The sequence below is a fragment of the Coloeus monedula genome (genome assembly GCF_965178545.1).
Source record: "Coloeus monedula genome assembly, chromosome: 4".
Taxonomy (NCBI): domain Eukaryota; kingdom Metazoa; phylum Chordata; class Aves; order Passeriformes; family Corvidae; genus Coloeus; species Coloeus monedula.
Genome location: NC_138784.1, coordinates 75367840 through 75395386, shown reverse-complemented (window position 1 = coordinate 75395386; position 27547 = coordinate 75367840). Strand labels below are relative to the sequence as shown.

The following is a 27547-nucleotide window of genomic DNA, read 5'->3' as shown; positions in this document are numbered from 1 at the left end:
TGAAGTGACGGGGTTTGGGGTAATCCTGTTTTGAGGTGATGGTGCTTTGGGGTTACAGTGTTTGGGATGATGGTGCTTTGGAGCAACTCTTGTAGGGTCGCAGTGATTTGGGATAATGGTGCTTTGGGCTTTGGGGTGATGGTGCTTTGGGGTGACCATTCTGGGGGTGATGGTGCTTTGAGTGACAGTGTTTGGGGTGACGGTGTTTTGGGGTGATGCTGCTCTGTCTGTCCTGATGAAGCCCCTGGAGGAGATAAAATCCATCTCTCCCCATGCTTTAGATGTGTCCCAGTCCCTCCTTGATCCCGAGGGATCCGAGGAGTGGGATGGGCTGGTCCAGCATCCCAAGCAGGGCCTGCTGCCCCCGGCCTCAGCCTTCCCTCGGGAGCTGGGAATCCCTCTCCAGCCCAGTTTGGTGTCACTGCACCATCAGGCCCAGCCAGGAGTCCCAAAAGCTGAGCAGAAGTCCAGGAGAGCCTCGCCTGGAGAATTCCCGAGAATTCCCGTGGGCTTGAAGGCATTTTCTGGGCTGGAAGGAGTGGCTGCAGCCCTGCAGGGTTCAGCTGGTGGCCGTGAATCCTCCCCACCAGATCCTGAACAATCATTTCTGGGGCTTTGATGTGTTGCGATCACAAAACCAGTCCAGGTTACGATTATTCACAAAGGTCTCCCTGGTCTGGGATTGGGATGGGATCCAGGGGAGACGACAATCCCAGGACACTGGCAGGGTTGGTGCCTCCTTTCCTCCCCTTTCTGTGGTTCTGGGGTTGCTCTGGTGCTGCTGTAACGTTTTGACCCCATTTCCAGGCCAGCCTGCGCACGCCCGAGCTCACCTGGGAGCGGGTGAGGTCCCAGGTGGATCACGTCATCTGGCCGGACGGGAAGAGAATCGTGCTGCTGGCAGAGGTGAGCGGCTGGAGCAGCAGGAACTGCAGCTCAGGGGTCCCTCTGGCTGGAATTTGGCTCATGGAATCATGGAATCACAGAATTGTTGAGGTTGGAAAAGGACTCTGAGGCCATTGAGTCCAACCGTTCCCAGCACTGCCAAGGCCACCACTGCCCACGTCCTCAAGTGCCACATCCACACCTTTTAAATCCCTCCAGGGATGGGCACTCCAAACCTCCCTGGGCAGCTGTGCCAGTGCCTGAGCACCCTTTCCATGCAGGAATTTTCCCTAAAATCCACCCTGCCCCTCCCCTGGCCCAGCCTGAGGCCGTTCCCTCTCTCCTGTCCCTGTTCCCTGGCAGCAGAGCCCGACCCCCCCCCGGCTGCCCCCTCCTGTCAGGGACTTGTGCAGAGCCACAAGGTCCCTGCTGAGTTCCTGGGACAAAGAAAAGCTCCCATTTTTAGTTTATCCCACTCCAGGGTATCTCCCACAGGGAGATTTCCACTTCCTAAGGGCGGCCACACCTTGGGGCTCAGTGCAGGTGACAAACAGCTGGGACACGTTGCTCCTGTGGTTCCTGTCCCTCCTGTGGGGTCACAAACTGGGTGTGGTGCTGTGTTAACAACCAGCTCTTGCTTCCCAGGGCCGCCTGCTGAACCTGAGCTGCTCCACCGTCCCCACCTTCGTCCTGTCCATCACGGCCACCACGCAGGTGAGGAGGCCTTGGGCTGGGCCGGAGCAGGACCTGCTCTGAGGGGCAGCAGTGACTGACCGAGTGTCCTCTCCCCAGGCCTTGGCTCTGATAGAGCTGTACAACGCTCCCGAGGGCCGCTACAAGCAGGACGTGTACTTGCTGCCTAAGAAAATGGGTAACGACCTTCCCGCTGTGGGTTTGGGGATGGAACAGCTGGGAGGTGGCCCTGGGCCAAGCTGTGTCACTGTCACAGCTGGGAGGTGGCACTGGGCCAAGCTCAGGGGCTTCCAGTAGCTCCTTCCCGCTGGCTCTGGGCTCGCCGCTGCTTTCCTGTCCCACCTGTGGGAAGCGGGGATGCCTCCCGCTGCAGGGAGCTTCCCACGGGGCTGCTGCCGGTGCCAGCAGCTCCCCCAGCAGAGGCCCCTCCTGAGGGCACGGCCACACTGAGCACGCTTTGGCTGCAGAATGGGCTCTTTGGCGGCAGTGGGGTTTCTTGAGGCGGGGGTGGCTTGTCCTGATCTCAGGGGCGAGGTGTCACCCGCCAGAGATGTCAGGTGGGTTCTGCCTCAGCCCGGGGGACTCGCTGTTGTGGCCTCGCCCGTTGTGACGAGGTCTGGACTCCTTTCCCACCCCAGACGAGTACGTGGCCAGCCTGCACCTGCCGACGTTCGACGCGCACCTGACGGAGCTGACGGACGAGCAGGCCAAGTACCTGGGGCTCAACAAGAACGGACCCTTCAAACCCAACTACTACAGGTGCCCTCCCAGCCCTCAGCTCGTCCTGGTGCCGTCCCAGCCCTCTGCTCCTGCCCCGACCTGGGGGATGCCTGTGGCAGCAGAGGGGATGGGGTTTAACCCCTCCGGTCCCCTGAGAAGATTCCAAGGGCTCTGCTCAGTCCCACCGCAGGCAGCAGGAAGGGGATGGTGCAGTTGGAGCCGTGACAGGAGCGTTTGGCAGGACAGGAGCCCTTTGTGCGTGGCAGCAGCTGTCACCCAGACGTGGCAGATGCCAGCGCGATGCCACCGGCTCAGCAGCAGCTTTATTTTTAAAGTTTGGCGGAGGATGAGGTGGCACAGAGCGGCCTCAGCCCCGGAGCTGCTCCCACGGGCTCAGCTCCGCGGCTCCTTCCTGAGCACGGGCTGGGCAGATCCCCAAAAATAATTGCAAGTTTCAGTAGGAGCCCCTGGATCCCTTCCCTTTCCACATTTTTAGCCAGCACTGCCATGAATTTACAGCGTGAAAATGAAATGGTTTTGCACAAATGTGGATCAGCCTGGGAGGGTGAAGCCCAGATCCTTTTCCTGCAGGAAGAGGGATTTTCTTGGCAGGCAGAGAGAGCAGCGCTGCACCAGAACACTCCCGGTTTGGGGATTACTGGGTTTCCCCAGATCCTGAGCTTTCTTCCCTGCGCAATCCTGGTGCTTCCCCATGGCCATGGAGGAATTCCCTGTGGTTCAGTTCTCTCTGCCTGGTTTCAGGGTCTGGCGTGGCCCAGCCTCGTGGGAAGCGAGGTTTGTCCCATGCACGGAGAGGTCGGGATCTGTTAAGGGTCACAGGGAATTCCCTGCACTGAGGGGCAGCCACGACCCCTCAAACTTCCCGTGGGCACCTCAGAGGCGACGAGGACCGAGTCCCTTCCTCAGCCAGTTCTGTCCTTGGCATCTCCCCCCTCCCAAAATCCTCCGTGGTGATGCTGGGGCAGCTTCTCATCCCTTCCCCAGCCACTCACCAAACCCCATTTTTCCTTCTTTTCGCAGATACTGAGTTCTTGCCGCTGCATCCCGGAGAATCGCGAGGAACAGCAACAACCACCCGAGTCTTTCTCAACTACTGTACAGGATGAAACCGCGCAAGCTTCCCACGCTAGAGCCGGGCTTGCTGCCATAGTCGACAGTGTGTTTTAGGTTATTTATTTATTAAATTAGAATACTGTTCACGTGGCCTCTGCCACTGGTGTTCGTCCTGCCGCGGGACTGGGAGACGCTGGATTTTCTTTCCGTTTCTTTCATTTTTCTCTTTGGGTTCGTTCCTTTTCGGGGCTGGGAGGACGGGGAAGGCGAGGAGGAAGCTGCTGGAATCGAGCCGTGGAATAGTCCCTTATCCCTGCTCACCCGCCGCGCACGGCGGGAGCCGCGGGCCCCGGCCTGGCAGTCCTTGGTTTCCTCCACACCCCAGCGCTTCTCCAGCGGCGCAGGATGCCGGCACCAGGGGAACCGCTCCGGCTGTTTGACAGCGAAGCCAAAATCCTCGTTGGCTCCAGGCGCTGCTGCCCAGCCGAGAGCCGCCACAGGAATCTGGCTGGAGAAGCCTCTCCGTGTGCCATGGAAGTGCCCAGGGCCGTGCCCAGCCGAGGAACCTCGCCTTAGCACTGCCCGGAGCTGTGCCCAAGGGTCCGGCGCCGGCCGGGGAGAGCCCCGAGCGCGCAGAGGAGCCGGGCCCGGCGCCGCTCCGTTGGCCGCAGCCTCGCGGTGTTTTCCTGCTGCTTTCGTTCCGAGTGCCAACCTCTATGGATCAACCAAAGGTCGTGTTCCCGGTGGGGCCGGGGCAGCCCCGCCCGCCCGCCCGCGCTGCTGGAAGGGCCTCGCCCACTGATGCTGCTCACGCGCCCGGCAGCTCTTCCCGTGCCAAGCAGAGCTCGCCGGCCGTCGCAGCTGGGAGGACCCAGGTTCACGCCAGGTCCTTCTCCAGCTGAATTTCAGTCCTCATTGGAAATGTTTGGAGTTTTATTTTCTGGTCATATTTGTATGAATCCGGAAATCCCCTTTGGAATGTATGAGACGTCCGCCGGAGTGACCCGCACGGATTCTGTGCAAGGGAAGAGTTCAGCGTCACTACAACCCTTTGGTCACCTCGAATCTCAATGTGTCAGAGCTGATGGAGAACAAATTTGCCAGAGTTTTATCCCAGGATGTCCCACCTGAGCACCGGACAGCGTGACCCTTACTAAGGTGACTTCCCGAGTCCCGGTGTCTCACCAGAGTCGCTTCTATCCCTCATGTGGAGAACGTGATCCTTCTACAATAAAACTGCCCAGCCCCGAGAGCACAGAAGCCTTTGTCCTCCCTGTGTGGTTCCCAAGTCTCTCATGGGCTGCAGATCCGTGTTTTGTCCTCCTGGGCTTCTTTGCCAGCATGAAGAACTTTTGTGGCAGCTCGTTCACGCACAAGGAAAGGAGAACGGAGAAAATACGGCCTCAAGTCCTTCCCACGGCTCTTGGGAGATTTGGAGTCAGGTTGACCACAAGCTGCTCGTCTCCAGAACAAACGTTCCCGTGTGCTGCCTTATTCCAAGTTTCTCTTTGAAATCTCTCAAAACCTTGAAGGAAAACCTTGAGAAGACCTCAAGGAACCCTCGAGGAAGCCTTGAGGAGACCTTGGGAAGGCGTCGGAGCTTTGAGAAGGCTTTGAGGAGACCTTCAGGCTTTGAGAAGCTTCCGCGCAGACTGATCACTAACCACAGACTTGAAATGATCTCTGCTCATTGATTTTACCAGATCCTGAGAATTTTTGGCAAGAGTCCCCTGAGCTATTTGAAATGTCACGTTCAGGTCTTTCTCCCCGAGCTGGATCCCGGTCCGTGTCAGCCCCCGTTGTTCTCTGGAGAGCGTGGGAGCTGCTCCTGGCCCGGGTGAGACGCGGCTGTGGGGTCTCTGGGGCAGAGCAGCTCTGGGAAGAACGGGAATCCCAACCCAACCCAGCCACAGCCGCTTCCACCCTGGGAAAGCCCCGCTCAGCCCCGACCCCAGTGCAGCCCCAGAGCCGCGTCCCGCCCCGTGCCTGTCGCTCGTGCCGCACACGGCACTGCTCTGCCTGGCCCTGGATCCCTTCATGCCCAGTTTTCATCCCATTTTATCTTCCAGGTAGATTGGAAGGGAAAAATATATATATATATTAATAATAAAATCCCAACCGGCTTTTCCCACCTCGATTTTTAAAGCTCTTCTCCATGTTCTGCTTCTCCTGTAAAAGCTTTTTGGCTCGCTTGGCTTTTTTCCTAATCAACCTGGAATCATATCCTATGATCATCTCTAAATTAAACGTGTAATGGGGTTTGGTTTCTTTCTCTTTTTTTTTTTTTTTTAAATGTAACACATTTTTCAAGACTTAGGAAAAAGGAGATTTTAGGTAACACCAGCAAAATCGTATAAAGGAAATTAATTCTGTTCTGAACTTTAGAGATAATGAGACAAAACCCATCATCAGCAGTGAGGAAACGAAAACGTCGCAACCGTAACATTTCAAAAGGATGTTTTAAATATTAATGTCTGAGTGATTGTATTAGATCAGCAATAAAGACTCTGTAATCTCAAAACACAAATAAAACATTGGAAAACTCAGCTTCTCCCGAGCATCCTTGGGGTCAGGCGGGGGCAGACCAGGATTTTGGGGCAGGGGGGGACAGGGAGGGGTCAGGGATGGTGGTGGGATGGGGGGAGGTTGTCCCCAAAGCCGTGGCCTTGAGCTCCCACCGTATCCAGATAATTCCAGCTGGGGAAGCGGCTCCGGGGCCTCGTCCTTGGGGCAGCCGGAGCTGTTTGGGCTCCTGGGCTGGTGCGTCCTTGGGAAGCGGTGCCGGCACAATCCCGGTATCTCCTCTGGAACTATCCCGGTATCTCCTCTGCTGGGGCAGCCAAGGGAAATCCTGACCCCAACCCTTGGGGTTTCCAGCTTTCCAGAGGCTGTGAGGGGATGTGGGACCCGAGCGGCACCGAGATGGGGCATCCGGTACCTCCCCAGCCACAATCCTGCACAGTCACCCCCAAAAACAACTGCTCCCCCATACTGGGTGTGGGAATGGGAATCCTGCTCTCTCCCACTCCTGCTCCAGGGCCCTGGGAGCTGCTTGGGAACAAGATGGGGATAACGGGGTTCGGACAGCACGACTCACCGGGTGATTCTGGGGGTGCCTTGGGGATGGGAACCCCCCGGCCCTGCGTGTACTGGGGCAGCTGCAGCCCCACAGGTGCCCCCTTGCTACCCCATGGGCACCTGTGACACCGCCAGCTCCGGCCCTGCTGCCCCCGTTCAGCGCTCCAGGGACACCCCCGGTGCTGGCAGCCCAGAGACACCCCATAACCTCCCCATCCCAGCATTCCGTACCCCCAGCACCCCAGGGACACCCCATAACCTCCCCATCCCAGCATTCCGTACTCCCAGCACCCCAGGGACACCCCATAACCCCCTTCCCCAGCATTCCGTACTCCCAGCACCCCAGGGACACCCCATAACCCCTCCTTCCCCAGCATTCCGTACTCCCAGCACCCCAGGGACACCCCATAACCCCTCCTTCCCCAGCATTCCGTACTCCCAGCACCCCAGGGACACCCCATAACCCCCTTCCCCAGCATTCCGTACCCCCAGCACCCCAGGGACACCCCATAACCCCTCCTTCCCCAGCATTCCGTACCCCCAGCACCCCAGGGACACCCCATAACCCCTCCTTCCCCAGCATTCCGTACTCCCAGCACCCCAGGGACACCCCATAACCCCTCCTTCCCCAGCATTCCGTACTCCCAGCACCCCAGGGACACCCCATAACCCCTCCTTCCCCAGCATTCCGTACCCCCAGCACCCCAGGGACACCCCATAACCCCTCCTTCCCCAGCATTCCGTACTCCCAGCACCCCAGGGACACCCCATAACCCCCTTCCCCAGCATTCCGTACTCCCAGCACCCCAGGGACACCCCATAACCCCTCCTTCCCCAGCATTCCGTACCCCCAGCACCCCAGGGACACCCCATAACCCCTCCTTCCCCAGCATTCCGTACCCCCAGCACCCCAGGGACACCCCATAACCCCTCCTTCCCCAGCATTCCGTGCTCGCAGCACCCCAGGGACACCCCATAACCTCCCCATCCCAGCATTCCGTACTCCCAGCACCCCAGGGACACCCCATAACCTCTCCTTCCCCAGCATTCCGTGCTCGCAGCACCCCAGGGACACCCCCTATCCCCCCTCAAGCCCGCCCCTCCATGTGTCCCCAGCCCCCGTTCCCAGCCCCGCCATCCCAAGGGACCCCCCAAGCCCCGCCCCGTCCCCGCTCCGGACCAATGGGAGAAGGGGGTGTGCGCTGAGGCCCCGCCCCCTTTCCCGGCGGACCAATGGGAGCGCGCGGGGCGGGGCGGGGCCCGGCCCCCACGTGCTCGGCGGCGGCCGCGGGGCCGCGGGATGGAGGCGGCGGGAGGCGGCGGAGCCCCGGCCCCGGGCAGGGCCCGGCCGGGACAGCCCCAGCCACAGCCCCCACCCCAGCCACAGCCACAACCCAAGGGCCGGGAGCTCTTCAGGAGCCAGCGGAAGGAGTCCGAGGTAAGAGCGCGGAGCTCGGTGCCGGCACCCCCCGGGCCCTGACGGAACCTCCTGTGCGGTGGGGGGACCCTGGCCTGGGGTTGGGGTTCCTGCGGAAGGAGCCTTATCCAGGGTTGGGCGAGCTCCCGGTCTTAGGGGTGCTCCCTACCCCAAACTGGAGGCTTTCGGGGTCCTGCGGGGGTGGCTTTAGGGGTCCTGCCATGCCCAGCCCGGAGCGGGGAGTCCCCGGGGGCACTCCCCGGCACTGGCATCTCCCTGCTCCGCTCCCAGACCCAGCTGCGGAGTTCTGGGGCGCTGGCTAAGCCTCAGCACTGGCACCTCCTTGCCCCACACCCGGAGCCCCCAGCAGGGTTTTGGGGACCCACCTGAGCCCTGGGCTCCCCCGCTCTGCAGGCTCCCGCTTACCCAACCCTCACCAAGGTCCGAGTGCCGCAGTCCCCTCCGCCCCTCCTGCCCCAATAACCCCGGGACACGGGGGAGCAACCGAACCCCGCTGGGCCGCTCTGCCCCTGCTGCGCTCGTGCGGCTTCGTGGGTGCTGGGCTGGGGAAGCAGGACTGGGATCAGGTCACCAGGATCCCACCGGGATCTGATGTCCCCGGCCACCGTAAAGCCACCGCGGGACCCCCGTGAGCAAAGGACGGGAAGACTTCGCTTCCCCACCAAGGAGCTGCGGGTTGAGTGGCCCCCTGACCCCAAAAGGGTCTCTGGCGATGGTTTCTAAGTCGTGCCCCCAACTCGTGAATTTGGGGGTCGCTTCGCTCCCCCGGCTCGGCCTCTCAAAGCGGATTAGAGCTGCACGCGCTTCGCCGGATTCCTCACAGGCTTTAACTCCCCGAGCCGCCCCGCCGGCTGCAGAAATTGGGTGAGAACCCAGCGTTTCTGAGCAAGTCGGGGTCAGCCCGCAGCCGCGCATCCTCCCGGATCATCAATATTCATCGCGACGATGCGCATCAGTTCCAGCCCGGCTGCCGAGGAGGGATGCTGAGACTCGGAATGGGAAATTATGTTAATTTCGTTGATTATCCATTCATGTGTTCCCTTTCCCGGGGCAGCGCGGCGCGGTGCCGGCGTTGGGTCGTCGGGCTGCGGCTGCCCGCTCGCTGCCCCGCCGGAATCCTCCGGCGAAGTTTCATGCTCCAGTTCCTCATCCGCAGGGGAGGAGGGGGAGATCCACGCCACGGGCTTCGAAAAGGCAAAGCCCGGCCCCGAGAGCTCTCAGATCTGCGATGCTGAGAACGGAGCTCAGGGATCCGCAGCATCCTCCCGAGGGTTTTTCCTTTGAACCAGCCCCGGGGTTTGTTTTTAGGGCGTGCGGGGCTCTGAAATGCATCAAATATTCACCGGCATTTTGCGTCCTGCCTTTGCATTCCCTGGGATTTGAGAAATGCTGTTTTCACACACGGCTTCCACATTTCCACTGTATTTGGAATGGCCTCGCACGGACTCCCCGCTCCAGCCCACCCGTGCGAGTCGCTGCTCCGGCGGCTGGAGGAGCTTTGGCGCAAAGGCTGCGAGTGCTGGCAGCCGTCCCACATCCCAAAATATCCCCAGGGATGTGCCAGCCCCCTCCTAACCCCATCCCGCTCTCCGCAGGGCTCCGTGGATTGTCCCAACCTGGAATTTGAGTACGGCGATGCCGACGGCCACGGCGCTGAGTTGGCAGGTGAAGCAGGTTTTGGGTGCTGCATTGTTATTTATAGGTGCCCGGCAGGCATGGAAAATAAAAATCCCGCCGAGATGGGGGATGGATATTGAGTGGTGTCATCCCTGCAGTAATAGAGCAAGCGGGGTTTATTATTAGAGAGCCACTCACTCCCTGGGGACGAGCAGAGGGGACGCGTGGGGACACGGGGATTACCCCGCGCTCCGAATTACCCGGGGCGCAGCGCCGGGGGTGGCAGGAGGGCGGAGTGTCCGGTGACACGGCCCAGGCTGGAGGTGTCACCCGTTATCAGACGGGTCGTGTCCTTGTCCCCTATCATCCTGCTGTGCAGTGGCTCCAGCTGCTTCTGCTCCGTAACCCCGCGGTGCCGAGCGTGTCCGGAGAAAAAGGGGTTATTTTTAGCTTTGTGTATCTCAGCTGCACGAGCTGGCCCGGCAAAAGCACATTTCCTCTGCAAGGGATCCTTCCTCCTTCCCTGCAGGATCCTTTCGGTCCTCCGTGGTGCTGCTCAGCACTGTAGGACTATAGGAATTCTATAGGAACAGGTAGGAATTCTGTAGGAACAGGTAGGAATTACAAAGAACAGGTGCAACATCGTGTCCCTCCAAGTCCAGCCCGTATTTGCAGGACCCAAAATGTCCGAGCTGCCTCGTGTGGGATCGGTGCAGGTCCTGCCTGGGTGTTCCTGCATTCCCTTCATTCCCCAACTGCTTAAGTGAGACAAAATGACCCCCCAAAAACCCCAATGAAATTGCAACTGCAGCTGGCGCAGGAGCGTGGGAACAGCCCAGCCAGGACACAGGGATGAAGGTGATGAATTTGGTGGTGTTGGGTGGCCCCAAAATGCCCCTTGGAGCTGCAGGAGAGCTCAGGGATCAGTTCAGGTCTCTGTCCCGTGTCTCCCCGGGTGCACAGGGATGCTTCCCAAGGAATCTGGGAATGAGGAGGAGGGTGAAGCCCCTCCATGTCCCTGCTGATCCCTGTCCCCATCAGAGCTGTACAGCTACACTGAGGAGCCCGAGCTGAGCCACAACAGGAGATGCTTCGAGGAGGATTTTCACACTCAAGGTACCAGCTCTGAGCTCAGCACCCCGGGGCTTGGGGCAGGAGTGGGACCCCTGGGGAAGCACCCAGCTGGACATCGTGTCCCTTCTCCAGTACCAGGCAGGAGGTGGCTGGAGCTGGACGCGGCTCAGCAGAAGGCCTACGTCATGCGCCTGCTGGATGGGCTGGAGGTGGTCAACAGGGACAAGAGGCTCAGAGTAGCACGGGCCATCCTGTATCTGGCACAGGGTAAGGACCACGTCCCCCATGTCTGGATGTGGCCGCGGATCCGCTGCTGTGGGGGCATGGGAGAAGCTTTTCCTGGGCTTATGCCAGGCTGGTGCAGTGAAGCTCCTTCCTGGGGTGGTCCTGTGGACTCCAAGGTTCAAAGGCAGATCCTCCCTCACCAGAGTTTCTCTGTGGGGCCTCTCCAGGTGTCTTTGGGGACTGCGATAATGAAGGTGATGTTTTGCACTGGTCTCGGCACAACAGCTTCCTCCTGTACCAGCTGGGAACCTTCTCCGCCTTCCTGGAGCTCCTCAACATGGAGATTGAGTGAGAGGACTGCACTGCCCTTGCCCACCTCTCCCTCTTTGTCCTCTTCTTCACCTCATTCTTCCTCCTCACCCTCCCCTTCTTGGACTCGATGACCTTGGAGGTCTTTTCCAACCTAAATGATTCTGTGATTCTACCATCTGCTTTCTCCCCTTCTTCTCTTCTTCCATTCAATTTGCTCTCTTCATCTTCTTCCTCCCCACTTTCCTCACCTTCTTCTTCCATCCTCCTCACTTTTCTCTTCTACCTCCCCTTTCTCCTCACCCTCTCACCTTCCTCCTTTTCATCTTCTTTCTCCCCATCCTCCTTGCCCTCTTCTTTCTTCTCCCTCCTCCTCCTCGGGAGGTGTCACAGCCATGTCACATGCCTGGTGTGGCATTCCCAGCGCTGCAGATGTTGGCTGGGGGTGGGGATGAAGGGGCTGGTGCTGAGCTCATCCCCTTCCCTGCAGGAACAGCCAGGCCTGCAGCAGCGCCCTGCGGAAGCCGGCCATCTCCCTGGCCGACAGCACGGAGCTCAGGTACCCCCTTGGTGCTGGGAGCGGGTGTGGGACAACCTCTGGGGACAGAGTGGCCTCACCACCTGCCTGCCCTGCTGTCCCGGCAGGGTCCTGCTCAGTGTCATGTACCTGATGGTGGAGAACATCCGTGTGGAGCAGGAGACGGATCCCCACGAGTGGAAAACCTGCCGGGAGACCTTCAGGATGGAGCTGAGTGAGCCCCGAAGTTCATTGTGACCTACTGATGTCCCTTTGTCATGCTGGACCAGCGGGGAGAGCTCAGGGATGGGAGATGGGCTCTGACCCCGGTCCTGGTCCCTTCTCTGCCAGGTTTCCCTGTGCATACTGAGGAGCCGTTTGCTCTGCTGCTCTTCACCATGGTGACCAAGTTCTGCAGCGGCCATGCTCCACACTTCCCCATGAAGAAGGTCCTGCTCCTGCTCTGGAAGGTGCTCCTGGTGAGTGCAAACCCTTCCTTTCTCCAGAAACTTTTATTCTGGAATGGTGCTGCCGCAGCCTGGATGTTCCCCACCATTCAACCCAACCACAACAGCGTTATTAAACGCAAGGCAAACCGTTCCTTCTGGGATGAGCGTGGGCCGAGGATGTGGGATGGGGGAGAAATATGGAGAATTAACAACTGCCGTGGTGTCTTCACCCTCAACACTCCACCGCGATGGCCTCCAGCTGCAGCTCCCCTGAGAGCTGCCCAGGAGGGCCGTGTGCTCCGTGCTCTCCCCTCTCTCTCTGTCCTAGTTCACGCTGGGCGGGTTCGAGGCGCTGCAGGCCATGAAGGTGCGGCGGCGGGAGGAGCTGGGGCTGCCGCCCCTGCCCGAGGACAGCATCCAGGTGGTGCGGGGGATGCGCGCAGCCTCCCCGCCCACCTACGCCATCGAGCTCATGGAGCAGCAGCAGCAGCAGCAGCAGCCGCAGAAGCGGGGCCACCGCAGCCGCAGGGTGAGAGCCTCCTCCTGGGCCAGGGTGGTTTTCCAGCAGGCACTGTCCCAAGGAGCCAGGGGTCCTCATGGTTATGGTTCCCTTTTCCCTGTAAGTGCTCCTGTGTTTGCCAGTTTTAGGGGCTCACTGAATGGTTTGGGTTGGAAGGGACCTTAAAGAACATCCGGTTCCAAATGACACCTTCCACTAGATCAGGTTTCTCAGAGCTCCACCCAACCTGGCCTTGGGCACTGCCAGGGATCCAGGGGCAGCCACAGCTGCTCTGGGAATTCCAGCCCAGCCCCTGCCCACCCTCCCAGCCAGCAATTCCCGATTCCCAATCTCCCATCCAGCCCTGCCCTCTGGCACTGGGAAGCCATTCCCTGCCTCCTGTCCCTCCAGGCCTTGGCCCCAGTCCCTCTGCAGCTCTCCTGGAGCCCCTTTAGGCCCTGCAAGGGGCTCTCAGCTCTCCCTGGATCCTTCCCTTCTCCAGGGGAACATTCCCAGCTCTCCCAGCCTGGCTCCAGAGCAGAGGGGAGCCTTTGAAGCATCTCTCTGGCCTTCCCTGGAGTCTCTCCGGCAGCTCCAGGTCCTGCTGCTGTGTCCCCAGGGCTGGGGCAGCTCTGCAGGTGGGGTCTCACCTGAGGGGCACAGGGGCAGAATCCCCCCTCCCCTGCTGCCCACGCTGGGATCAGCCCAGGACTGGGGGGTTTTTGGGCTCTCATTACACGTGGTCAGAACATGTCCAGTTTTTCATCCACCCATTTCAGTTGCAACAGATCAGCCCCATGGGGTGTTTGATCCCGAGGAAGCCAGAGGACATCCTGACCTTATGGCAAAGGCCTGATAAGCACCAGGGAGCAAACTGCTCACAGCAAGTTCTTTTTTTAGCTCCGCTGTTGGAGTTGCTGTGTTATGGTCTGGGCATGAAAATGCCTTTTGCTAAGGAGGAGATGTCAGACGGAAGCCCCAAAAGTTAAGGTGGAAAATGGGGTCACACCTCCTAGAGCAGCAAGGTCAGAGGTAACAGAAGGAGGTATTCTTGTGCAGGCTTTGGTGGCAACAGCTAGGAGGGAAATCCTTACCTGAGGAACATCTGAGAGCTTGATCCTTTCAGGATGGAGAGATCTGGTGCCAGCACCTGGGAGGGAAATAAAATCCTTGAAGTGACTTGAATTTTCCATCCCCTTCTGCTGCAGCCCCTGATGAAGCAAGACAGTTTGGACATCTACAACGAGAGAGATCCCTTCAAGAACGATGAAGGAGGAGTTGATGAAGAGGAGAACGATGACGTGGACAGCGGGATCGAGGGGGAGCTGGACCTGATGGAGCGGGACGCGATCATCCCCGCAATGCCAGCTCAGCGCCTGCCCATCGAGAGGGTGTCCTTCCCCAAGGGGCTCCCCTGGGCCCCCAAAGTCAGGTAAAGCCACCTGCTGTCACTGCCATCCTCCCCAGCCCTACCTGTCCTGGAGTTCACTGCAGTTTTTTGGGAAGCATTGGGAAGTTTTTTGGCCTCTGGCAGGTTGAACTGAAGTGACTCCACTTCTCTTTTTGTCAGGGTTGGTCCTTTCTGGATTGGCCACTTGCCATGTTTGGTGTGTAAATCCTGGGGAAGAGCTCAGCTAAACCCAGTCCAAGCCAATAAGCTGGCAATCCAAATTACTGGCCCATAAGTGGCAATCCAGTTTAGGGTATCCCAGGTTGTACTGGGAAGGAGGCTGTGCTGGGGTGCTGCGGGAGCAGGGTCAGCTTTCCCAACCAGACCCCAGTGGATCTTGGTAGCACAAAATGAGTGACTAATCATCTGGGGAGCTGGTTAATGACATCTTGTTTGGTGAGCAGGACCCCTGTGCTGCCAGGTGAAGCCTTCTTCAGTGGTGGAGAGAAACATCTAATGGTAAAGGAGCTGGTGCCTTTCCTTCCTAAGACCAGTTATCTACACGTGATATGAGGGAATGATTAGGATTAGAGGGTGAAAAGCTCTGCCCCTTTCCCTTTGATCCATGTGAGGGTTTTTGCTGTTTATCCCAAGCCTGGATTTATTCCAGCATCTTTCCAACAAATCGAGCAAATAGATCTTTTTGAGGTAGGAGCAGTGACAGGGTTAATTCGGTCTGTCCAGAGCATTCCTGGCAGGGACACAGCAGGAATTGGTTTCCCACATGGATCTCCACGTGTGGTGCTCCACGTCACTTAGCACTCTCAGCTTCGAAGTCAAATGTTGTTGCTTTCCTTGGCTGCTGGCTGGAAATCCAGCTGGATTTCTTTCTGTCCAGGAGAGCCTTGGCTCACAGCTTGTGTCCTGCTCGTAGTGCTGAGATCCCGAGCAGTTCCCATGAAAGATGCCCAACGTGGACAAGATGTCAGCTTGCTCTCGGAGCAGCATGTGCTCTGACAGACCGTGGAGACAACATTTGTTCTCTCAGAGTGAGCAGATGCTCCTCAGAGAGGCGTGTGAGGAGCACAGGAGGTGGATACAAAGGTTCTAGAAAACCTCTCTCCGTCTACTCGCACGTTCCTGTGGAGTTGCACAGCAAATAGACATGGGTTTGGTTCACGTTGCTGCCAGCCAGTGAGGGCAAACGTGGCTTTTGCCCACTGCTGCTGTGATCTCTAGAAATCAGTCCGAGGCTGTGATCGTGTATGTGGCTGTTTTCCAACCTTCTCCTTGTTTTTGTCTCTCCGCGGCTCCATCAGACAGAAAGACATCGAGCATTTCCTGGAAGCAAGCAGGAACAAATTCATCGGATTCACGCTGGGACAGTGAGTGTTTTATCCACAAAATCTGCCCCGTAGCTTCCATCAGTGGGGTTTAAGTGGTGGGAGGTGTCCCCAAAGCTCAGGTTTTTCCAGCTCAAGGCAGGCTCAGGATGATGCAGTGCTGGGTTTGCTGGGGCCGCAGCAACGAAAGCAGTGCTAGAAAAACATGTTCCTGGAGGCACTGGTCCCCAGGGACCTCTTTCTATTAAAAATCAGACCTAGCCCAGAATAAGTGACCCCTGGCCCAAACCAGGAACTGGTTTGATGCGAGAGGCAGCTGAGACAGTTTGGTATCCACAGCAAATTACTCCGTTTGTGAATAAATCAAACTGCCGGTGCAGAGTCGTCCTGGGACAGGCCCAGCAGGGTACATTCATTTTTAGGTGCAGTGCTGGGCTCAGACTGGCTCCACCCCAGTTCTGATTTCATCTGATTTCACCCCAGTTCCAATTCAATCTGATTTCACCCCAATTCTTCACCCTGATGTCTCTCCTCTCTTGTACAGGCATTATGGGGAGGAGGTGGGAGGGCAGCAGCTCACGCCAACACCTCTCCCAATTCCTGACCCCTCTGGGATGCATTCAGCAGACTCCAGGCTCCCTCTTTTACCTGTTATGACATGGGAATGTTTGAACATGGATGTCCTTCCCAGTACTGACCTTCCTTCCTCTTCCCCAGGGACACTGAAACCCTGATAGGGCTCCCGCGGCCAATCCATGAAAGCGTGAAGACCCTGAAGCAGGTGAGATGGTGGCTCCATGCATGGCATGGAATATGCACCACATGGATCCTCCTGGCCAACCTCATTAAAACACAGTTACTGGAGGGAGTTACAAATTAGTTGGTGGTCACAGGAGAAGTTTTTGGAGCTTCTTGCAGGAATTGGGGCAAAAAATTCAAAACGGAGTCCTCAAGTAGCCTCTCCAGCATTTTTACTTTCCCTTTATCCAAGTGTTTGCCATGTGTTTTGAAGGTGACAGACTATCAGAGCTGGGTTTGGACACACATTCCCAAACCGGTGCTGCTCCCAGGGGGGAGCATGGCCAGCCTTGGCTCCTGCAGTGCTCCACGGGGAATGAGACACCTCCAGAGGCCAACTGGCCCTATTGAAGGTCTGGGTTGTCTTTTGGAGGCGAGTGTCCCTCTCTAATTACTTACAGAGACCTCCCAGAAGGAGTAGGTGGAAGTAGCCAAGGGCAGGAGGTGTGAGGGGCTTCAGGGACAGAGGGAAACGCCCCACAGCGACGAGTTCCCCGTGGATCTGCACCCCTCACTCGGATATCGCTGGAATCAGTGGCTGTGACCATCACTGGCTGTGTTTCCTCCCTCAGCTGTGACATTGCTCTGCCTCTGTCTCTGTGTTTTACCAGCACAAGTACGTTTCCATCTCGGATGTCCAGATCAAGAACGAGGAGGAGCTGGAGAAGTGCCCCATGTCTCTGGTAGGAAGGAAGTTTCTTCACCCCATCACCAGAGAGAAGATGGGAGGTTTCCAGTGTGTTGTGTCAATCCGTGCATTCTTATTTTTACTTCATTTTCCCTTGTTTCTAATGCTTCTCTGCTCTAGGGGGAGGAGGAAGTCCAAGAAACCCCTTGTGAGGTCCTGTATCGAGCAATGTTGTACAACCTCCCCCAGTACATGGTAAGCCTGCGTTCCTTAAAGGAAGGAAGAGCTTTTGAGTAGGGAATGGTGCTGGTCTGGGAGCTGCAGAGCTCAGCACAGGATGGCAGGGGTGTGGTCAGGACCTGGATGGTGAGATTTTGGTGGGAATCCACACCAAAGTCGGGAGGAAAAGTACAGTCCAAGAGGGGGGATTCAGAGGATTCCAAGATGCTGATTGGGTCATATGGGCTCTGTCTGTAGGGAGAGACAAACAGATGTAAGTGAATTCCAACTCGAGGTGTCCCTTGTGTTGTTTTATCCACACTACCAGAGCTCAGGCACATGTGATGCCTTAAGTTAAGAGCTGCCAAGCACCCTGCACTTGTCCTGTCTGTCAGGGGATAAAAGGAGAGGTTGGGTGTGGTCTGGTGAAACCCTGTAGGGTTGGCTTGGTGTTGTCCAGTTTCAGCAAGTGAAGGAGAAGGAAGGAATTCCCTTTCCTGGGACCATCCCCCCCACACCTGCCCTCTCCTGCAGATCGCTTTGCTGAAGATCCTCCTGGCTGCTGCACCCACCTCCAAGGCCAAGACCGACTCCATCAACATCCTGGCAGATGTATTGCCCGAAGAGATGCCGTAAGTCCCTTACCAGGTGGCCACCGGCCATCCCAGCCTTGCCTTGACGTCTTGGACCAAGCAGGAGAGTTGATAGGTTTGGGGGTTTCCAGGTTTGGGATATGTGTTTGGGTCAGTGTAAATTGCTTTGCCACCAGGGCAGAGCTGTCAAAGCCAAGGAAGTGATGCTGCTTTTTCAGGAGTGCGATGATTTGAGTGCAGTGGGCAGCCACTCCAAGCTAAGTGACACCAATGATAAAATCCTGCTGATTGACCCAAATCATAAAGATATGTCTGCATATAGGAGGTGTCCTTCCTACCGCTCCGCCAGGATTCCTGGTGGAGAGCAATCCACTTTTTTTTTCCTGCTTTTTTAATGCATTTTGGCATCACCAGGTAGGATGGATGGAAATGGGAGTCCTGGGGGGAGTGAAGGTCCTTGATTTCATAGAGCTCATCCAGATGAGCAGGAGCTCCACAGTCCCTTTGACCTCCCTGCTCGGTGCTGTTTCTCCCTCCATGGCAGCATCACCGTTCTGCAGAGCATGAAACTGGGCATTGACGTGAACAGACACAAAGAGATCATCGTGAAAAGCATCTCAGCTCTGCTGCTGCTGCTCCTCAAGCACTTCAAGCTGAACCACATCTACCAGGTGGGCCTAGAGGAGGGGATGGCCATTGCCAAGCTGGGCTTGAAGGTGGTGTGTCCTGATGAAGACTTCCAGGAAGAGTTTCCATGAGGAGCTGTAGTCACATTTCCATAGCTGCAGGATTTGTACAGGGTCACTCGGGTTGGGATAACCCTGCTGTGCTTTGACAACATCATTTCTACTCACATGGTAGGAGCTTTTAGACCTCTGGGAATATCCATTCCGGTTAAATTTAGGAGATAGCACGAGCCTCCCTGGCAGAAGGGGGAAGATGCTGGGGGTTAGGCAAGACTCTCTTTTGCTCTCTGTCATCTCCAAGGCCCAGAAATAGTGCTGGGAAGGACCTCACGAGGTAACCTAATCTGGTTTTGGCAGGATCAAGTTCCTGGGGCTCCAGTTTCTACAGAGGCAGGAGATCTGGGTCATAGTTGCAATCTGATTTTTGTTCCCAATGTGATTTTTGTTCCATCTGCATGGCACCAATCAAACTGCACCCACTCCAGGGCTTTCCTTGGTTAAAAAAAACCAAGGACTAATATGAGCTGTGGCTCAATTCTCCATTCGTTCTGCAAGTCAAACAATTAGTGTTTTCTAATTTTTTCTATTAAAGCTTTCAGCGTGCTACAAATCCCTCTGTGTTACAAAACCCACTGATATTTAACTGAGGATAAATATAAATCCACATATTGGATTGGATAAAATGAAACCACCTCCCACATTTTTACAATCCTACATTTGTTCTGGGTCTTCCCCATGTCCCTTCATTAATTTTTCTCACTTCAAAGTGGCTCCTCTCCTTTCTTCCCCCCAGGCAGGAGGGCCATTGCAGCCTGGTGCTAAGCCTGGAGAAAGCTGTGGGGCTTTGTGCCCCTGATTCTGCCTTTGTGTGTCTGATTTGGGTGATTTTGTTCTTTTGGTGACAAAGATGGTCTCAGGGAAACTGAGAAAGCTCCAGCAGGTCTGAAATGAAGGAGTCACTGAATCACGGAATGGTTTGTGTTGGAAGGGTCGATTACTCACCGGCTCATCCCGGCGGTGCTGTGTCATCCGTGGTGGTGTTGTGTCATCTGTGGTGTGCCAATGTCGACAGCTGGCACCAGGCTGAGATGAGAACAAACTGTTCCTTCCCTCTCAAACTGGAGATGCTGACGGAGAGGCATGGCAGGGCAGCATGGGACAGGAATGGGTTTTGCTGCAGTTAGTATCTTTAGAGAACAGGAGAGATTTGGTGTATTATTGAACTGTAGAATGGTTTGGGTTGGAAGGGGCCTTGAAGACCATTTAATGCTTCGAGGGAGAGAGAAATTAAAAGCAAGTAGGAAAATAAGGATATTATTTCAGTCAAAATTTCAAAGGGAACTGGGATTAGTGTGTGAGAGCAATAGGAATTATTGTGTTTTCTCATGTAATAGCTACAACTCCTTCCCTCTTCCCCGTACACTGCTTTGCCACAGATTGAATTTTGAAATGCCACGCTGCAGCCATGAGGTGCAGCTATTCCTAAGGCACTGCCATGAAGTTTGCGTGTCCTCTCTATGGCAAACAGAATTTTCCAGCTGCTGTGTATGACACAAACCTTCCACAGCAAACTTCTGCAGGGAGAAAATGGTCTGTGAGGCGTCTGGGGCAAACCACCACGAGTGCTTTGCTTTAGGCTGGAAAGAGGTTTCCATTCCCAGGTGGTGCTCCCAGCTGTCCCAGCTAATGCTGACCCATTTCCCTTCTCTTCCCCAGTTTGAGTACGTGTCCCAACACCTGGTGTTTGCCAACTGCATCCCGCTGATCCTCAAGTTCTTCAACCAGAACATCATGTCTTACATCACTGCCAAAAACAGGTACAGCCACTTCTGGGGGAGAGAGAGGTGATGGGGCAGCGAGGCTGCACATGAGGGACCCGATGGCCTGGGGGGCCCAGGTGACCTCACACGGCTTTGGGGTGTCCTCTCCACTACAGGAATATGCTGGAGGGAGCACATCCCTCTGGCATGATGAGGATGACTGGATGCTGTGTTTCCAATCTCTGACTGGGTTGCTAAAATAGTACTGAAATAAAAGAGGCTTCATCATTAAAATAAAATAGTTTTCATCTTCACATGCACTCCTGGAGAGAAATCCAGTGCTACCAGACATCTCTGGGCCACAGCTTCAACAAGGCCAGATGGGGTAGGATCTTCCAGGTCTTCCCCACATTTTATAGCTGTAATTCAGCTTTCCTGGCTCCTTCAGGTTTTCCACAGCTGTCACTGCCTTTTACTGCTGATCCAAAAGCGGCAGCAGCCTGGTTTTGAGTAGGGGACTGGCTGGACCACCATGGATCAAAGAACTGAGAGAGCACTACACTTTCACAGCTCACCAGGGCAGGATTTCCCTGTTTGGAGAGGAGTTCCACAGGGATGTTGGAATACTAAAAAGATCCTTTTTTTTTTCCTTTTTGATGCTCTTTTTGTTGTTCTTCATCTGCGAGTGTAGGCTGGTCTGTCTCCTGCACGGCATGGTTGTGTCTGTGTGAGGAGGCACGCATGGAAAAATAGGAAGTAAAATGTTGATTCTTATGCTATAAATATTTCCACTTTTGGTCCTGTGCTTTAAGTGAGGAGGAAATGCTTCCCAGAAGCACTCCGCTCCCTCCTCTGCTCTGGGATGAAGGTTTCCTGTGAGTGAGGTGGGATGTGCAGCTGGATGCTCTGAGCCAGGGAGGTGTAAATTCCAGTTTTGGGGGTTTTTAACTAATTGCTTTTACCAAGTCCATAGGCCTGGAGGCCTTTGAAAGACCTGATACTCTGAGTTTTCACCCACTGCGAATTTTCTTGCTGGCAACCAGATGCCTCCCTTTGAACCTCAGATCTATTTTGTTTACTTTTTTCCCCTTTTAAAATATGCATATGAATAACTCATCTGTCTTGTCTTAATGGATCCAAATCCTTCGAGTCCTTATTAATGCACTCAGGATGTGCTTTTGGAGCCAAGAGGCATCGACGTGCTCCATTAAGCTGAGGGGTGAGGCAGTGCTGAGGCTGGGATCCCATTTGGATGCTGTCTGTGCCGTCGGAAATGCTGGAGGGAGACCCCTCGGCACAGCTGCTTCACGTGCTGGAGTTGGGATCGTTCCCCACCCAAATTACTTGTTGCATTTCCAGGCACAGAGCAGGAAAAAGTGGCAGATTCCTGGGCATGATCACATAGATCATCTTTAAAAATTGCTCTCATGTTAATTGGTTGCTAACGAGCCCCTTCTTGCCCGTTTTCCGCAGCATCTCCGTCCTGGATTATCCGCATTGCACAGTCTGTGACTTGCCCGAGCTCACAGCAGAAAGCCTGGTAAGCAGCACAGAAAGGGGTTTTGTGGCCAGTATTGCTCTGTGTGACAGGGTGAGGAAGGATTTGGGTTTTCTGTTATCTGCCTTCTTTTTCTCTAACCCCCAGCCTTTCCAAAATCAGACTTTTCTTTCCCCTCCGGACTTGAAAGTTCCTCCCATCACTATTCTGAGTCACTGTCAGCTGTGGGGAAGAGGCGCTGCTGGCGTTGGGCACCCCATAAAAATAGTTGGGTTTAGCATTTTCCCTTTCACAGAAGAGAATCACAGAATCACAGGGTCATTGAGGTTGGAAAAGACCTCCAAGATCATCAAGTCCAGTCTTTGATCAAACACCACCTTGTGCCCAGCCCAGAGCACTGAGTGCCACATCCAGGAATTCCTCAGACACCTGCAGGCATGGGCACTCCAAACCTCCCTGGGCAGCCCCTGCCAAGGCCTGAGTGCCCTTTCCATGGGGAAATTCCTCCTGGTGTCCAACCTGAGCCTCCCCTGGCACAGTTTGAGGCCGTTTCCTTTTGTTTTGTCAAGACAAGATTCTCCTGCTTTGAAAGAAGATTTACCCAGAGGCTGTTGCCTCCCAGGTTTAAACTGCTCTGAGCACTCCTGTTTTATGAGATTAAGGAATGAACCAAATTCCCTACGGAGAGGAGCCTTAAGTATTCTGGAGACTGCCAGCAGGATGGGCTGGGTAAATATACAGACTGCAGATGGGATATTAATGCTGGCAGGTTCATAACTGCAATAATTCAGGTGCAGAAGAGGTTGGGCTCAGGGCAGGGAAAACCTTTGGGGTTAATAAGGAATAATGGACAGGAAATGGAGACCCTAAATCATTAAGAAGGAGCCCGAGCAAACCCAGTCCAGGCAGGGATGATCTCAGGGTGCCTGGCTGCTACAGTCTTAGGCCTGTGTTGTTTTCCTTAGGTTTATAAAGGTTAAAATCATCAAAGAGAAAGATTCTCCCCAGGTCCATGGGCTGCTGAAGGCTGCGTGTCCCCGTCCAGCCCTGCCAGGCTCCATCGACCATATCCTGGACCAATGGGGACATCTAGTGACACATCACTGAGGGCTCCGTGGCTCCTGCTAATCCTCACAATCAGCTTTAAGGCTGTAGGAGAAAACAGAACGTTTTTAGGGAAAATATTCCCAGTAGGGTCTTGAGAGTTGGCAGGGTGTTGTTGCACCTTTTGCTTTCCTCCAGCTGACATGGATGTTATCCTCAAGGGAGAGCGATTTAATTAGAAAATATGCAGAAACCAACTTGAATCTTACCACAAGGGTTCATCTTTAGGAGGATACCCAGGGAAGCAAGGATTTAATAGGAATTAGACACACCCTGGTACTTGAGGCCTACGTTTGTGCACATATTTATATTTCTTCAGCCAGCATTTCATGCGTTGTTTTAGGGTTTTTTTTTACCACTCTGATGAGTGATTTTAACAGCCCAGCGCAACACATTCCTTGGAGGATGTGACAGATGATTCTGCTCTCAGTGGGTTGAGCACTGTGATGTGTGTTTGGGTTATTCCAAGGAGAACCAGGACGAGTCCAGCGCTGCTGTCTCCCAAGGAGGGGCCTGTGGGGTAACTGCTGTCCCCACCTGGTGTAAATCAGAAGTGGCTGAGGTGGTGGGGGATTCACCCATCCTGTTGTGGGAAAGGCTCTTCAAATCCTGCCCAGTTGCCCTCTCTCCTCCCCTGTCACTCCAGAGGGGTCTGCAAAGGGCTCAATCAGCCCCTTAAAAGGGGGTATTAAAGTCTGTTTAGCCTGTTCCCTCCTTCCATAACTCTGATGGAAAGACCCTCCCCTACTTGCAGCTGTAGAGACAACATCGGATTGGTGACAAATAAATCCATCTGCCTAAGAAGTAGATCTTGGTTTATTCCACTGGGGCCTTTTGGGAAAATTACTTGGTGTAGAGGGCACAGGTGAAGCCTGGACATGCTGTGACACTGCAGGGGCACTGCACTTTGGGACCCCCAAAGCACCATGCAGCATCCACCACCCTCAGTGACATCCTGGTGACATTCTGGTGACATCCCACCTCTGGATGCCTCTCAGACATTGGCAGGGGCTGCCCAGGGAGGTTTGGAGTGCCCATCCCTAGAGGTGTCCAAGGAAGGCCTGGAGGTGGCACTCAGGGCTCTGGACTGGGGACAAGGTGGGGATGGGGCACAGCTTGGACTCGGTGGTCTGGGAGGGCTTTTCCAGCCTCAGGGATTCCTTGATCCTGTTTGGCACTTGTGGGTTGTGCTGGTGCGATTTCAAAGCTGGATTGGACCCTCTGACAGAAGGGGCTCTCCCAAACTCCTCTCGAGGATGCCCAGATCCTGGAATGGGTTGGGTTTTTGCCCTGAGTTGAGAAGGCTGTAGCTGGCTGTGAGTGGTTTATAAATTCAGCAGTCCTTGTTTTGCACTAATCCCCAAACAGGTTTTTTGTGGGACATTTCTCCTGCGCTTGGAGCTGTTCAAACACGGAGCAAGTCACTGCAGTGGTGGAATTAAGGCTGAAACGTGCCAGGGGCAAGATTACACAAGCTGTAGCTGGGGGTGTTTACAGTTACCTAATATTTAAAACAATGTCTCAGCAGCACTTAAGCTGGAGGGGATTTTTGTTACAGAGAAGTCTCATCCTCTTGATACAAATGTTGCTATTTGTCACCCTGTGTTGATTTGTGATTTCTTTTTACTGGTCTGTAACATGTGCTCTAAGCATGAATTTACATAGTTAACAAAAGCAGTGGCGATCACCAGGCTGCAATTTGGTCTCTGGCTGTGAACAAGGAATACAAATCTACCACAAAATATATTTCCCATGATGGAATAATGTGACTTACCCCATTATTAGCTCTTACTCTAAACCAAAAGCAAGTTAAAATCTGAGTGTTTCAGAATGGTTTTCCCCAGAATCAGCTGATGATAACCCAAGTGAGGAGGCAGCTCTGCTGCTCGTCCTCCCTCAGAAATAAGACTTATGCAGACAATAAAAATAAAGATTTCTGCCCAAGGACATCTCTGTGGCGGTGCTGATGAACGCTGTGGTCAGGGTTACACTTGTCCTTCTCCCCTTGCAGGAAGCTGGAGACAACAACCAGTTCTGCTGGAGGAATTTGTTCTCCTGCATTAACTTGCTGAGGATCCTCAACAAGCTGACCAAGTGGAAACACTCGAGGACAATGGTGAGGGGATGTCCCTTCCCCCTTGCCAGCTTTTCACCTGGAGCACATCCCTGGCTCTACACAGCGGGTTCAGCCCGGCCTTGTGCTCAGCGTTTCTTGTGGAACTGCTGGCGCTTCTGCTCTTCATCATCTTCCCTTTTTTCTTTCACAGACTGAGCCTTAAATGCAGAAATACTTCTCCTTCTGCAAATGATGTTATTTCTATGACCCTCAAGCCCCGTGCAGAGGGTGTTGATCGTGTCGAACGCTCCTGTTCTCCCTTCTGGGGGCTTGTGGCACGTGTTGCCCAGGTGTTGGTGCCCAAAGCAGCACAGTGTTTGTGTGGCTGCCCTGAGCACTCTGCATTAATCGGTGTTGATTTCCTGGCAGATGCTGGTCGTGTTTAAGTCAGCCCCCATCCTGAAGCGCGCTCTGAAGGTGAAGCAGGCCATGATGCAGCTCTACGTGCTCAAGCTGTTGAAAATCCAGACCAAGTACCTGGGGCGCCAGTGGAGGAAGAGCAACATGAAGACCATGTCTGCCATCTACCAGAAGGTGCGGCACCGCATGAACGACGACTGGGCCTACGGCAACGGTGAGTCCTGCTGGGGATCATCCCTCTGCCTGTGGCTTTGGCATCAGCTTGGCTTGGTTTGGCCTCAGACCTCTCAAATTGTTGTCAATCGGGGATTTTTTTTCACAAGTTTTTAGGCACTGTTCTGCAGTATCAGATTTAGAGCTCGTGAAAGCCAACTTTGAAAATACTGGGAAAAATGCCTTTCTTCATGTTACGTGTTTGTATAGTATGACGTAATGTCATGGTTATTGCAGCTTTTCAATATTGATCATAGCTACATATGTCCAAATTTTAACAATTTTGGGAATTAGGAGCTTATAATAAGCTCATCAGTTTTAAAAGTTTTAAATCTTGATCTCTGCTTCAGTTGTCTGGAGATTTTCAGTAAAAGTGGTGGGGTCTTTGTGAAAAATGCAGGGGCTGGGTAATTACAGACAGTCCTTAAAGCAGGAATAATTACATTTCTATTGGGTATCTTAAATTAAAATGCACACATAATGGGATTTGGTTAGGAATGATAATAATTAGGAGTGACTCTGGTTAATTCATGGGGAACCTTCAGCCTTTCTTTTGCTCAAACCTTATCGGAGTGATGTTTTCCTCAATATTTGTGTGTTGCTTGTCCTTCCCTGCAGATATTGATGCAAGGCCCTGGGATTTCCAGGCTGAGGAATGCACCCTGAGGGCCAACATCGAAGCCTTCAACAGCCGCAGGTACGACAAGCCCCAGGACTCGGAGTTCGCCCCGGTGGACAACTGCCTGCAGAGCGTGCTGGGCCAGCGCCTGGAGCTCCCCGAGGACTTCCACTACTCCTACGAGCTCTGGCTGGAGCGGGAGGTGTTTTCCCAGCCCATTCGTTGGGAGGAGCTGCTGCACTGCCAGTGACAGCCGCACCTCCACCTGCCCCACCTCCGTAAGGGCTGGCGGTGCCACAGGCTGAGAGAGCAAAATCGGTTTGGATCTGCGGGGGTTTAAGCACAGCTGGGAAAAAAAATTAAATCTTTCCAAAGAGACCAAGTCTCTCCGTGCCTACCAGACACCTCGTTTTGGAGGTCATCCCTTTCCTGTGACTTCTTGGAGACCATAAAGTATCAGCAGAGGCCACGGAGCAGCTTCCAGAGTGAGCTCAGAGATAAGGTCTGTCTTGTAGCTTGGTTCACGCATGGTGTAAGGATTCCCAGCTGGGAATTCCATCCCTCCCGAACACCCCACGCTGTGCCTCATTTGTTTTGATATATTCAGTTCTGGCTGGCTGCTGATGTGCTTCAAACACCACCCTGTCACTCCCCAGCAGCCCTAGGAAGGTGCCCACCAGGAATACACGTTGGCTTGGCCACTGGAGACAACATTCCCTGTTGTCCCTGGGCTGGCATTGCTGCTGCTGGGGTGACACAGCCCATCTCACAGAGCCCTGGTGCCACCAGGGACAGGTTTTGCATGTTCCCCTGGTCACTGATACGTTACCTTCTCTCCTCTCCGCTTTCCTCCACCTTCACTCACCACGTTTCTTAGAGTGAAACGATCCCTGTGCTGTGCAGTGCTCAGAGCTGTAGAGGTTGGATGTCCCCTTTCTCTCCCCCTGAGTGTCATTAGGACTCCAGATCCTCTTTGGCCCTTCCAGCCCTGAGGAGACAGTAAATACCACGTTAAATAACCTGATTTTTACACAGATCTTTGGGTGTTCAGGGGCGTGCTTGTGCCGAGTCTTAGAGTGGGGAGGGAAAGTGCTTTGGTTAAGAATTTATGAGGAAAAGAGTGGACTCTGTGGTCCATAACTTTCAGAATGAACAGGATATAGAGCTGTAAACTTTCTATAAATTTATTAACTCAATACTTCAATTTAATAATAAACACTACGCTTGGGTAAAGCTGCGTTGCATGAGGATGGCATTTGCCAAAGCATCGTGTGTTCATATAGGGCAGGGAAGCCCTGAGCATCCACAAGTGTTTGTTATGGCAGGAGTTGTGCTTATTGCTTAAAGCATTAATTAGCCCGGGAATGTTTCCTTCATGGGCTTTGTCCAAGGCCTTATTCATGCAAATGGCATTAAACCCTTTAAAACCTTTTTAAATATGCTTTTGAACGTTCAAAATAAACCAGCTTTTAAAGGACATGTCTTTATTTAAGCTTTTTCTTCCCATGTCTTAATTTAAACGCTTCTCTTTGTTTGTTTTTTAAGGACGAAAGCATCCCCCAAACTCAGCTCTCACCCCTGCCCATCTCCACTCTCCCTCTGCTGCAGAAAGGCCTCAGTCTGACACAACTCTGGACGTTGC

The 27547-nt window shown here is 54.5% G+C and overlaps 2 protein-coding genes across 2 annotated transcripts in view; both read left to right on the top strand.

Annotated features, from left to right (window-relative positions):
• AHCYL2 (adenosylhomocysteinase like 2) overlaps positions 1–5918 on the top strand; it is a 75057-nt gene extending 69139 nt beyond the window's left edge. The window contains exons 13-17 of the mRNA XM_082280136.1: positions 808–906; positions 1531–1599; positions 1678–1756; positions 2217–2337; positions 3340–5918. Coding sequence (XP_082136262.1) covers positions 808–906; positions 1531–1599; positions 1678–1756; positions 2217–2337; positions 3340–3346 — 375 coding nt within the window. The 3' untranslated portion in view covers positions 3347–5918. The remainder of the gene's footprint in view (positions 1–807; positions 907–1530; positions 1600–1677; positions 1757–2216; positions 2338–3339) is intronic.
• Positions 5919–7750: 1832 nt separating this feature from the next.
• On the top strand, positions 7751–27289 carry STRIP2 (striatin interacting protein 2; the record flags this gene model as incomplete). The annotated part of the gene is made up of 21 exons (XM_082280133.1): positions 7751–7888; positions 9484–9553; positions 10547–10621; positions 10712–10846; positions 11032–11152; positions 11604–11672; positions 11759–11865; positions 11982–12109; positions 12408–12608; positions 13787–14010; positions 15288–15353; positions 16029–16092; positions 16721–16792; positions 16918–16992; positions 17491–17588; positions 18094–18220; positions 19952–20052; positions 21469–21535; positions 24609–24713; positions 25083–25287; positions 25905–27289. The coding sequence occupies 21 exons, from the start codon at positions 7751–7753 to the stop codon at positions 26153–26155; spliced, it is 2499 nt and encodes an 832-aa protein (XP_082136259.1). The 3' UTR covers positions 26156–27289.
• Positions 27290–27547: the final 258 nt, after the last annotated feature.